This window comes from Triturus cristatus, chromosome 12 (assembly GCF_964204655.1).
Source record: "Triturus cristatus chromosome 12, aTriCri1.1, whole genome shotgun sequence".
In the NCBI taxonomy this organism is placed as follows: domain Eukaryota; kingdom Metazoa; phylum Chordata; class Amphibia; order Caudata; family Salamandridae; genus Triturus; species Triturus cristatus.
Genome location: NC_140595.1, coordinates 760,930,581 through 760,944,631, shown reverse-complemented (window position 1 = coordinate 760,944,631; position 14,051 = coordinate 760,930,581). Strand labels below are relative to the sequence as shown.

The window sequence follows — 14,051 nt, the reverse complement described above, 5'->3', positions numbered from 1 at the left end:
TTATCTGCCCCTACCGGGGGGCGGAAAGCCCACTTGACACCAGGGATTTTTTAGCGCAATTTTATTTAGGGTGGGGGCTGCCTGAAACGTGCATGCCAATGCCCCCACCCACACCACCATTACAGCCTTTCTGCACCCCCTGGGCGGCAGATAGGGCAATAGCCCCCAATCTGCCCCCAGGGACTGAAAGCCCACTTGACAACAGGGATTTTTTTTTGCGCATTTGTTTTTAGGGTGGGCCTGCCCAAAATGGGTATGCCAATGCCCCGCCACACCATTACAGCCTTTCTGCCCCCGAGGGACAGATGGGGGCAGTACCCCCCAATCTGCCCACACCTGGAGGGGCAGAAAGGCCACTAAGCACCAGGGATTTTTTTTGGCGCATTTTATTTTAGGGTGCAGGCTGCCCAAAACAGGCATGCCAATGGCCCCATCCCCCCCCCACAAAAATGACAGTCTTTCTCCAGGAGGCAGATGGGAGATGTAGCCCCCAATCTGGCCCCCCCGGGGCACAATAAGCCCACTAGATTTTTTGGTTTTATCCATGTAGGGGTAGGGGCTGCCCAAAATGGGCATGAAAATACCCCCACCCCACCTCACCCACAGAGAAATTCCAGTCTTTCTGCCCCTCGGGAGGGCAGATGGGGTTTTGGCCCCTGATCTGCCCCCTGGGGGGGCGGAAAGCCCACTAGACGCCAGCGATTACGCAGGCTTTTTTCATGCGTGGGGGTGGGGCCTGCCCAAATTGGTCATATCAATGCCCCCACCCCCACAAAAAATATCCACAGTCTTTCTGCCCCCCTTGGAGGCCTATCGGGATGAACCCCCCTCCCCCAATTCCCCCCCAGTGCAGCAGAAAGCCCACTAGGCTCAGACTTTTTTTTAGCAATGTGCCTACCTGTGGATTTTGGACCCTAGCGCATCTGGCACGTAGGGAAACCTAGCAAACCCCTACATTTTTGAAAACTAGACACCCAAGGGAATCCAGGATGGGGTGACTTGACTGGCTCTCACCAGGTTCTGTTACCTACAATCATTTGCAAACCTAAACATTTATTTTGCGCCATTTCCTGTCACGGGCACTAGACCTACCCACACAAGTGAGGTACCATTTTTCTCGGAAGACTTAGGGGAATGCGGGGTGAGTGGAACTTTGTGGATCCATGCAGATTCCAGAACTTTCCACCACAGAAATGTGAGGAAAATGTGTTTTTCTGACAACTTTTTAGGTTTGCAAGCAATTCTGGGTAACAGAACCTGGTGAGAGGCAGTCAAGTCACCCCATCCTGATTTTCCCTGGGGGTCTAGTGTTAAAAAATGTATAGGTTTGCTAGGTTTCCCTAGTTGCCGGCAGAGCTAGGGTTAAAAAAATACAGCTAGGTACTTTGCCAAAAAAGGGTCATTTTTCACCGTAAAATTGTGGTGTGTCCACGTTGCATTTTGCTCCGTTTCCTGTCGCGGGCACTTGACCTACCCACACAAGTGAGGTACATTTTTTCTTGGAAGACTTTGGGGAACGCGGAGTGGGTGATAATTTGTGAATCCAAGCAGATTCCAGAACTCTCCACCACAGAAATGTGAGGAAAATTTGTTTTTTTGGACAATTGTTTAGGTTTGCAATGGATTCTGGGTAACAGAACCTGGTGAGAGGCAGTCAAGTCACCCAATCCTGGATTGTCCTGGGTGTCTAGTTTTCAAAAATGTATAGGTTTACTAGGTTTCCCTAGGTGCCAGCAGAGCTAGGGTTAAAAAACTACAGCTAGGTACTTTGCAAAAAAAGGGTAATTTTTCATTGTGAAAATGTGGTGTGTTCACGTTGCGTTGTGAGCCGTTTCCTGTCATGGGCACTAAGCCTACTCACACAAGTGAGGTACCATTTTTATCGGGATACTTAGGGTAATTCAGATGTGTAAAGTAACAGTTATTACCTATTGAGTTTCGATGCATTTCTGCAGACAATGTGTAAAAAAAGTAATTTTGAAAATTGATCGATAATTCTCATGCTAGTATGAGTATTCCCAATTTCGGAAATGTGCAAATATCTACTGTTTCTAAACTCTATATTTTGTTCCCATTTCAGAAATACATAGGTGTCTTTCATACCGATTTTTCCATATACACATTTCCCCAGAATATTTGCTATATACCCAGTACATAATAAACCATTGCAAGTTTGCTCAGTTTTTGGCTCGTCGAGTTCTTGGTGAACCTACAAGTCCTATATATCCCCACAACCATGGAGGTCCAGCAGATGTAACAGTATATTGCTTTCAAAGAGGTGTCATAATTAGAAGAAGTTACATGTGAAAACGTTGACACAAAAGGCTGTTTTTTTCAACTAATTTTCAATTTTCCCTATATTTAACTGTTATTTTCTATAAAGAAACCTTGAAGGATCCACACAAATGACCCCTTGCTAAATTCAGAATTTGGTCTACTTTTCCAAAATGTATAGCTTTCCTGGATCCTTTATTGCTTTCATACCCATTTCTACCATTAACTGGAAGGAGGATGAAAGCACAAAAAAAAGCAAAAATAGGCAATGTCCCAGACAAATGCCAAAACGGTGTAAAAAATGTTGGTTTTCTGACAAAAGTCTGCTTGTCCCTGAAAGCTGGGAAGATGGTGATTTCAGCACCACAACCCCTTTTTTGATACCATTTGCAGGGAAAAAAACAGACGCTTTCATCTGTAGCCCTTTTTTCGCATTTTTCCCCCAAAAAACCAAATGTATCTGTATTTTGGCTACTTTCTGAGTCCCCTCCAGGGGAATCCACAAACCCTTTAGAATCCCCATGATGTTGGAAAAAAGAACGCAAATTTGGCATGGATACCTTATGTGGTCAAAAAGTTACAGGGGCCTAAGCGCAAAAAAGGCTTAGCACGGGGGGGGAAAGGCCTAGCAGAGAAAGGGTTAATGAGCCACTCGCAATTTGCGACCCCATTGGGAATGGCTGGCCCTCCCAGGGATGGTGGCCTGCTGGGCTCAGCAGACCTCCATGTCTGGGACTGCTTTTCAATAAAGCAGTCTTTTTTTTAAAATGCAGCCTATTTTCCTTAAAGGAAACGGGATTCATTTAAAAAAAGAAAAGTAAAGCGTTTTTTTGAGGGTAGGTAGTGGTCCCTGGGACCACTGCCTGCCCATTGAAAAAGTATTTTAAGCCAGTCCCAAAGGGAAAAGTGTCCCCTGGGGACCCCTTCCCGGTTGCAACTGCATTACCACCCTACTGAAGAGGGTGGTAATTTGCGAGTGATTTGCGACCGCAATTGCGGTTGCAAAACATTGGTACATGGCTTGTGATTTGCTACTAGGAAGGGAGCGCCCCTTCCTAATAAAGAGTCGCAAAACACTATTTTGCGTGTCGCAAATTATTTTTGACTTGCAAAATAGTGATTGTACATGGCCCTATCAGAATTAGCATGCACAAACGGGTTTGCGCATACTAATTCTCGTTGAATATCTGGCCCTAAGTTTTTAAATGAAATGAATATATTTAGATCTTACATACATTTTAGGTCTAAGCAATATTATTGCAGTTGTTTTATTTTATTTAAACATAATTTGAGTAATCTAAATGTTACAAAATGTAATTAGTAATTTATATTGTGGTGGCAAGTTGTTGGATTTGTAGGAAAATATGGTATAACGGTATTTGAAGTATAAATAATAGTTTTTTAATTATAATGTATATGCTAATTAAATATTTAAATGATAATTAATTATGCAAACTATTTAATTGATTAATTGTTATTTAAATTATTTAAGTGCATTTTGTGATTTGTAACTTAATTTTTTTCTTTATTGTTTAATTACTAATATCTAATTTACTATGGGATTTAAGTTTTTAAGGGGTGGTGGATGTTATTTGAATACAAATTATGTTCCTTTTCATATAAATTACATAAGTATGTGGCAATAAATTATATAAAATAGTTATTTTAACAATTCGCATTTCAAATATTTAAGTGCATTTTGTAATTTTTGTATGTGCAAAATATATTTGCATAATTGAATTACCAATTTAGATTAGTATAGTAGTGGGTGGTTGGTTTGCAGGGGAATAGGGTGTGAACTGTTTACAAATATGTTTTCTGTTAAGTATTTGTTTGAAATGAATTATGCAAATTGTTTAATTGTTTAATTTATTATTTTTAAATGATGTTTGTGTTGTATTTTAACTAATAGTTATATATGTGTGTAATGATTACATTCGTGAAATGTATTTTAAACATATTATTTATTTACTATTTAAATGTCCTTTTTGTGTTATTTATACTTGGTTTTTGTAATGCTTGTGTAGTATGGACGAATGTGTATTTGTTTTAAATGTATTTTCTCTTTTTAGTTCTCAAGTTAGTTTTGAATATATTCTCATTATTTACATACATTACATTTTATGTATTCATATATTATATTTCTATTTTCTCAATATTGTAATTGTGTTTTTCTAGTTATTTAAAAAAAAAAAAATAGGAGGGAAAATGGTATATGTAACCCTTCATAATTACTATATTTTCTTTAATGTTGTGTAGATTAGAGTAGGACTAGTATATCTAACCTCTACAAAATCTGCCAATTTCCATGATTGTCCTTGTGTTGGAGTGGAAATAGTCAATCTAACCCTCCAAAGTCCAACACTTTCTCTACTGTTGCATACATTTGAGTCTGAATAGTAAATGTCACCCCTCCAAAGTCCACCACTTCCCCTACTATTGCAAACATTGCAGTGGGATTAGTAAATGTAACCACTATAAAGTTCAAAACTTTCCATGTTTTTGTCAAGTTGGAGTGAGAATAGTAAATCAAAACCCTCTAAATTGTAACACTACTTTTGCTAAAACTTGAAGTGACATTACTCAGTTTTGCTGGTGTTAAATATTTTGCATTTGTTTATGTTTACTTAACAAATTTGACACTAATGGTCCTACCCCATTGCACATGCCCAAGACCGAATAATTTAATGCTGTGGCACCAAAAACCTGAGGTTCAATTGCCAGAGAACCACCTGTGTAACACTAAAGCAGAAATAAAAAATAGAGAAAAGCACTCAAGATTTTTTGTTCTCGTTGGTTACTATATCTAGATACAATTCATTGAATTTCAAACTGTTTGAGATCCAGCTCACCTCCATCCACTGCAGGGAATAATTCAAGTTTTCAAAATGATATTCATGCCATAGCAGATTTTAGTGAGAGTCAATCCCCTACAGTAAAATTGCACTTCAATCAACCATCAACACATCTGGTTGGAGGAACTAATGTGTCATACATCTTGCCGATCGCAACCAGATTCTCGGCACTTCCTTATTCATGATGCCCTCTCAATACTTACCCCCTCTTCCCTCTGTGGATGCTCTCTCATCCAGGGTCTCACTATCTCTGCCTTCTCTGCCAACGGAGCAAAAAAGATAGCCCTCATTGGTCTCTTCTTATCCTAACACACTCAACCTCCCTATGAGCACATCCACAACACAACTGGTCCTTCACCCTTCTTCCTCCCCCTGCCACTCCTTCACATCGAGCAGGGATTCTGCAAGATTTTAAGGATGCATCCCCTCCCCTGGGCTTTTGCATTACCACCTCACCTCTTACTGACATCCTTTGAGCTCCCCCTCTTCCCCGGATCTCTCCCCTCAGCTTCTATCCCTGAACCAACATTCAGACCTGGCTGCACGTCTGGACAAGTTATCTCTCCAGGTGCACCTTCTCTCCCACAAACTCCTTGAATTGAAAGCTCTCTCACTTGATCATCTACCCTTCTTCAGTTCTCTAATTTCCTTAGGAAAGCTGGCCACTGTCCCCGCCAGCGCACCCACTGACCTTGACAAGCACTCTTTGCACCTTATCTTTAATACCTTACCCCACGCTATTATACCCTCCCACCCTCGAAGAATGATGGTCGAGCTTGCGACCAGTGATATACAGGACCGACTCCTTTCATACTCAATCACTCTAGATACTGACAAGATCTCTATGGACCAAATTCAGGCCATTCAAGCCAACCCTGACAGGGAACCCTTCGACAACCATAGAGCCGAAAACAGCCACAACCTCAAGCAAGTGACCTTCACTCAGACGCCCACATCACACCCGCCTATAGGTCTGAAATGCGCACTACTCAATTGTAGATCAGCCTGCAAACATGCCTCTGATATCTTTGACCTCATCCAAAACAATGAACTAGATATCATCCTCCTCACGGAAACATGACTAAATCCTTTCTCCACCCCTGTCTTAGACCTCGTATTATCGTCTAGTCATGACATAATCCATGTAGATAGATCTAAGAAGCAGGGCGGTGGATTAGCTTGTATACACAGGGTTACACTATCTGTTTCCCACATTGAGACCTCCAACCCACCCGCAGTCAAATACCTTTGCCTCAAAATCTCTAGTAATCCCATCCCGGTTTGCAAACTTCATACTTTCTACCACCCCCTGGTGATAACTTCCTCTTCATTTTACAACTAATAGAAATTATCTCTTCCATTGACGACCCTCAGTGTCCCAAATCTTCTTTGGCGATTTCTAATCCTAATGACCAAGCGGTGATCTGTCTAAAATAATTCTTATTGGTTTTGGACCCTACCCTCTTCTGCGACCGGCCAAGTCACAACAAAGGTGAAATTCTGGAACTTAGCATTTCAAAAGGTAATACCGTCACATTGGAGACATTACCCCTTGTGATTGGTCCGACCACTACAGCATTATATTCTTTATTAACAGGGAGGTGATCTGGAAAAGTGATTAACCGAAGAAAACTAAACAGTGGAAAAGGGACCTCAGGAATATTAACATGAAAGGCTTAGCTATCGAATGCAAACATGCCTTTTCTTCCTTAGATGACATGATTGATATACATAATCTCACTGACTACTATAACTCCACTATCTCTGGTATCATGGAATCCATTGCACCTCTAAAACAATAAAATGCCTCATCCAAAATCTCCAAACCTTGGTTCAATCACAACCTAAACTCCGAAAGCCACAGCTTTAAAGGCAGCTGAACGTTTATGGAGATCAAAAGCTTCCGTGGATCATCTATAAGTCCTTAGATTGGTAAGGAGCTTATATAATAAACAAATCCAGAATTCTAAGGACGATTACTTCAGATCCCAATTTATTCAAGCCTAAAATCACCCTAAGAAACTTTTTGAAATTGTCATACTACAATCAGCAAAAGTACCCAACCACCTTGACTCAGGAGATGACACTCCCTCATGCGGCGATCTGGCTGCTTTCTTTATGGAGAAAACTAAACTCATTAGTATTGATCTAGAATCTAAGAAGGCCATTCTTACATTATATGAGATTGCGGCTCATCCTGACCTCTCTGAGAGGCTAAAGCCTCTTGGATCTAGCACCAAGAACAAGGTCACTTTGGGCTCGTTCACTCCCCTCAGTGAAAATGATATCTACAAAACCCTTCTTAGTATCAACCCTTCTAATCACGTCAGCGACCCGTTGCCACCATCTGTCTTCAAAGAAATGAAGGATGCCTTTATTCCCCTTTGGACAATGATTGTCAATGCTTCTTTATCACAAGGCAAGATTCCCGAATGTCTAAAAGCAGCTCAGGTTGCACCCATTCTTAAAAAACCTAACACTGACAGATCTGATCTCAACAACTTTTGTCCCATTTCCAACATCCCCTCTTTGGCCAAGCTCCTAGAAAAATGCATGCAATCACAACTCTGCATGCACATTGAGAATTTCAAACTCTTGGATCAAAATCAATCTAGGTATTGGAGCGGTCACAGCATGGAATTGCCGCTCTCTCACATTATGGATGACATTTTAAAAATGTTAGACCATAACGAATCTTGTCTCCTAATCCTCCTTGACCTTTCCTCAGCATTCGACACAGTTAATAACGACAACCTCTTAGCCATTCTGGAACACAGGATGGGTCTTTCCAGTCTGGTATTGCAATGGTTCTCGTCCTTCCTTCACAACTGATCCCAAAGAGTCAAGGTGAATCAATACCTATCCCAGCCTTCCACAATCTCTATGGGGGTCCATCAAGGGTGGGCCCTTTCTCCCATACTCTTTAACATTTTCCTGGAACCGTTAGCAAATGCTTTAACCTCCTTGAACATCCTTTTTCATATGTATACAGATGACACACAACTTTACCTGAAAATCACCCCCTCTGAAGACTTCACCTCAGTCAACTCCATCCTGACGAATACCCAAAACTGGCTAACTCAAAACCACCTCCTGCACAATGCCGTCAAAACATAATTCCTTCTCAAAACTCCTCCTAATCACACACCCAAGATAGACCTCAGGATGAAACACCTCACTGCCTTCAACTGCTCTCCTCATATCATTTACTCATCCAAAGCTCTTGGAATCACCCTGGACTCGCACTTGAACATGAAGAATCATATTAGCAAGATGTGTAAGGCTGCTAACCACCAAATAAGGATTCTTAGAATTCTAAAACCATTCCTTCCTCAATAGGACTTCAAGCAGGTGACTCAAGCGCTGGACCTGCAGAGGCTAGAATATGGAAGCGCTACGCTCTGTGGTGTCCCCAAATACACCTTGGCCCCACTCAGGGCTTCCTTAAATGCCGCTGCTAGATTGATTACGGGTACAAAAAGAAATTAACACATATTCCCAGCACTAAGATCTCTAAATTGGTTACCTTACGAAGCAAGAATTCAGCTGAAGATTGCTTGTTTGACAAATAAAGCTCTCCACTTCAAAACCCCCGGTCACCTGGCTCAAAAGCTAGAACTATCAGGAGGGGGTAGACCATCAAGAAGTGCAAATTCTCTCCTATTGAAAACTCAGACCTTTTGCAAAAAGAGAACGAGGCTCAGAGCTTTTTTTGGCTCGGCACTGAAGATCTGGAACTCCCTCCCACCAGAAGTCTGCAGAATCCCCCACACGCTGCCTTCAAACATGAAGTAAAAATAATCCTCATATCGTCTGCTTTCTCAATGACTCTTAATACACTCTTTTTGACCTAAATATTGTAAAGCTCAGGGTTGTCTGTTATACCCTATTAAGCATTGTTTGTTCTCATCCTGGTACATTGTTATCAATTAATTATGTTATTTTCTGTTACCCCCTTATAATCTCCCCTTTTACTATGTTCTTCCCTCCCTAACTAATTTCAATGCACTAAATCATAATTAGGGCTCCCAGTGTTCCGTTTTTACTGATTTTTACAGATAAATACATAAAACGATTTATTTCCCTGTCTGTATTTATTTTTAAACACAGAAAAATATGGAAAATAGGCCTTCTTTGGATGATTTTTTTCTACTGTTGATCATGAGTGCCAGGTCTGTAGGTGTACAGACTAAGAGGGGAGATGAAAAAAGACAATATATTTCCTAATTCAATTTAATTAAGTACAGATCTACAGTTATTTAGGCCATTCTATAATGCAAGTGTTTTCAGATAACACTAATTGCACTATATACTCCTGAAATATTTTGGACATTCAAATGTGAGTATACATTTATCAGTTAAATAAATGTGGAAAAATACCCATTGCAGCTTCATTTATACAGAAAATAAAAATGGATAAATACAGAAAAAATGAGCAAAAAAAGAAATATGCATAAATACAGATGGAAATGTCAAAAAAATAAATACCATAAAACCGGGAGCCCTAACCATAATGGAGTCAATTTCTTACAGGACATTTCACCCACTAGTAAAATTTGAAATGGGACAATTTGTCTCACCCCTACTTGTATTGATCACAATGATGTGGCACCAAGTCCTGTTATTTGTTATCCTCATTGTGATTGTTATTTATGAACAGTTGTGAGTAATCATTTGCTCAGATATACCCTGGTACTCACCTGCCATGGCTGGAAATCAACATTATCTGCGCAAGCCCCTTGATCAAAGGGGCCTCCAGTGGACTGGCAAGAGGTCATATCATGCAAAGACAATGCAATGGCGTACACCGCATTGTAGATTTTGTAAGGAAGGGCAAAACTGGAGACTTCACTGAGGTTTATTAGAAGTGTATCCAATTTTTCTCCCCCACTGCATATCTTAGTGTTGTTATCCTGTGGACTGAGTGCGGTTCCTGGGTCCTGCTGAAACTTACAGCTAAAGGCTTCTTCCCAGAATTCTCGAAGGAACATATTATCCAGGGAGCTTGATGGGTAGAGGTTGCTGAGATACTCTTTAAAGCGAGGCATCTCTTCACTGTAGATGTCAAATCCAATGCTGCCAGTGAGAATTTCAGAATATTTTTCATCAGACAGGAAAGCCATTGTTGACCAACCCTCAGTGGCAATTAACGTTTTCCCAGCCACACGTTGTCTCAACATCTCATTGAGCACCACCACCAAATTAATTCCATTAGAGAAGATAATAATGGCTTTTGCTGTTGCACGTTTTATCACTTGAACGATGTGAAAGGCGTTCTTGTCAGCTCTTGTTGTGAGGATGTTCTCAGAAAAAGCAACACAAATATCTGCCTTAGAAAGTTCTTCCTGAAGTATATGAATTCCCTGCTGGCCATACTCATCATCGTCAGCTAGAAGACCCACCCAAGTCCATCCAAAATGTATCACAAGTTCAGCCAATCCACGGGATTGGAAATCGTCACTTGGGATGGTACGGAAGAACGAAGGGAACTGGTTCCGGTCACTGAGGAGTGGACTTGATGCTGAATAACTGATCTAAAAAAATAATTAACAAGTTTTTACCAAATATTTTGGAAAATCAGTACATGAAGTGTGAGCTTCAGCTGTTATTTCTCACAAGAAACAAACTTTTTCTAAATGTAGCACTGAATATATTTCTTTATCTATTATGAAGTATACAAACATATTCATCAACTTTACATAACATCTGAGTAGATTTACCAATGTGAGTCTTGTGCCAAAACTGCAGGACAGCTTTACTGTAGAAACATATGTCAAAAATATGGTTTAAAGTGTGTTTTAGCTGCCATAATCCATGGTAGAATATAATTTCACTCTGTACCACAAAGTTCAATTAATTACATTTTCTTCCAGAAAATGAGGTAACCATTTAGAAAAACCCAAAAGGTCTCCGCCTTCAGGACAGTTTATCTAAACATAAATCAAACTGTTTAGAAATTGTAAGGAAAGTCCCAACAACTTCAAAGCAGGTCCATCTAACTACAACTAGTTCCTGGGATCCTTCAGCATCCTCATCCTTTGAAAGTATAACATGGAAAAATACCATAAATCACTAACTTCTCTTAGGAATACAGTACAAAATGTAATTTTTTTCACTTAAAGTAGTAAAACAAAATCTGTTGTATTCTTAGAATTTAGCTGCAGTATTTAACAAACAGCCCATTCACATAGCTGACTGGGCTCCAGTTGATCTCCCATCATCTTCAATTTTCACAATACATCTGGGGAGTTGACAAGGACAGATGCTTATTCAGGAGAAGGATGGGAACAGCCTCCTAGATATCCAGATCACATTTCTCAATGAATGACACCTGCATACTTAGGGCCAGATGTACAAACATTAGGATTACCAATTTCCTAATCGCAATTTTCCCTGAATTGCAATTAAAAAAACAGCATTCCTAAAGTATGAAACTCATTGAGCTTCATTTATGGATACCTTGTGGGTTGCACTTTGACCTACCTCATGAACATTAATGAGGTAGGTAACAGTTTACAACCAATTGGAAATTACAGCCATCGCATGGATGGTGGCGTGCTGAGGTCAGCAGACCACCATGTTTGCAATTGCTTTTTAATAAAGCAATCTTTTTTTGTTTTTTAAATTAAGCTCGTTTTCCTTAGAGGAAAATGGGATGCATTAAAAAAGAGAAAAATTAGATCTTGAAGTTTTACTTTTTAAGAGTAGGCAGTGGTATATGGGACCACTGGGTGCTCTTAATACATATTTTTATTAACATTTTTAAAGGAGAAGGGATTCTAGGGATCCCTTCCCCTTTGCAAATAGGTTAACACCGGTTTAAACTGGTTGTGAAGTATTCCTGTATTGCAACCTGAATTCGGTTGAAAAAAAGTAATACATACCATACGATTAGTTATTTGGAACCGATGCCTGAATCGCAAGTACAAAATGCAATTTTGTGCCAAATTGCATTTTGTATTTCGTACAGTTGAAAAGCATTTTTCTGGTCATAAATTGCCCAATTCTATTACTTTAAAAAAATGGTGCCAAATACAGCACAGAGGAGGAAGAGCTGGAGCCTGGGAAATGAAAATGGCCTTGGACACTCATTTGAGTAACTGGGCTAACCTTTGGAATTGTTGAGTGAGAGAAGGAGGTGAGTAGAGGGGATATTGATCTCACCTTTTTGCTTTTTGTTGCAAAAAGTACTTTGTGTTCTGTTGTGAGTATTGGCTTCTTTATCATTACAAACAAGCAAATCTGAGGAAAAGAGACTTACTTGAACAAGACACCTTGCACTCACTAAGCTTATCAGAATTAGGCTGAAGTGTAGGAGAAAGACCTTCAAAAAGCACAAACACTTTGAACCAGAAGGTTTATATTTTAGGTGAGATTAGACTAATACTTCAAGATTAGAAAAGAGCATAAAACACAAGGAAGATGCATTGTTTGTGGCAAATCTAGAGGAAGAGGAAAAAAAACTGGTGCAAAAAGGAAAAGTCTACTACATCCAAAAAGTGCTCATAATACAAAAACTGTTGAGCTTTATTTACAAACTAATAGTTTTTCTGAGAACCCTCACCCACTAACCTAGTTTGTGGCATGCTTCATCATCGGGTTCCCACCTAGGACGCCAAAAGCATCCCAGGTGTGCTTCGACACCTGATTACAGCGGAGCGGGTGTTTGTAGTGCAGATTAGTGAAAAGCCTTGCAATCTAGCGATAATGGCTGAAACATGTAGATCAACCCACGGATGAATGAGATGAATTTAATCACATAGACATCCACCCTTACTCTTTTTAACCTTGTCCCAGGTCCCCATTATTAAAGGAATCTTCTCTCCAGGCTTAGAGGGGGATCCTTGAAACAATTTTAAGGAAATTCACTTTTCACTATTCTTCATTACAAACACCCGCTCTGCTGTAATCAGGCGTTAAAGAACACCTGGGATGCATTTGGCATCCTAGATGGAAACCTGATGATGAAGCATGCCACCATCTAGGTTAGTGGGTGAGGGTTCTTCTAAAAAACGTATTATTTTTCAAATAAAACTGAACCATTTTCGTATTATGAGTACTTTTTGGATATGGTAGATTTAGTTAGGAGCTGTTCTTTTTTGTTATATATATTTCCCAGGGGATAAGGACGAGTTCCAATTAATCCTCTCTCTCTTTTTGTTGATCTTCTTACAAAAAGGAAAAGACCAATAGACACACAAGAAAGAAGTCAGATGGACAAATAATGTCAGAAAATGAAATGACAGTAGTGAACATGTTCAATTATGAATTAAGTGATATACAAATGGTTGTTACGAATTTAAACAAGGATTTCCTCATTTAAATGTATCCATTAAATAAAATTGGCAAACGTACATGTGGAGAATAAAATCAAATTATAGAAGTAAACAACCAGTAGATGGATCACAAGTACGTTAAGGATAGGTAACATCAAAACAGAAAAAAGGGAAAATAAAAGAGACAATGGTAAATAAACCAAACCATTGTTAAAATGCAAATGAAATCTAAGTCAAGATGTTATCCAAACTTCCCAGCAGGTAATAAAGTTGACCTATATCATGAGATAGTACGCAAAGAAATTGAAAAGATGAAAAAGAATAGTTAATATATCAATAAAACCTGACACATGAAGAGCAAAAAGTAGGGTTGCATGAAAGTTGCTTTCGCATAAATATGCAAAACTACATGTATTTACACAAAATCAAAATCCATCATTTTGCACTATATTTTAGCGCAAAATGTGCCCTTGAATCAGTTCTTTGAGTGAGGACACATTTTGCACACAAAAAAGCAGAGTAACAAAAGTACCTCTAACTGCTGGTCATGTTCTGTTGTTCCCGGGCATTTATGGTTAATCTTTACAGAGAATGACATTTAATTAAGTAAAGTGCCGTAATGACATAATTTTGCTTAACAAACGTA

At 39.6% G+C, this 14,051-nt stretch overlaps 1 protein-coding gene across 1 annotated transcript in view; it reads right to left on the bottom strand.

Annotated features, from left to right (window-relative positions):
* LOC146782741 (extracellular calcium-sensing receptor-like) overlaps positions 1 to 14,051 on the bottom strand; it is a 107,521-nt gene that overhangs the window by 80,940 nt on the left and 12,530 nt on the right. The window contains exon 3 of the mRNA XM_085637220.1: positions 9,830 to 10,663. Coding sequence (XP_085493346.1) covers positions 9,830 to 10,663 — 834 coding nt within the window. The remainder of the gene's footprint in view (positions 1 to 9,829; positions 10,664 to 14,051) is intronic.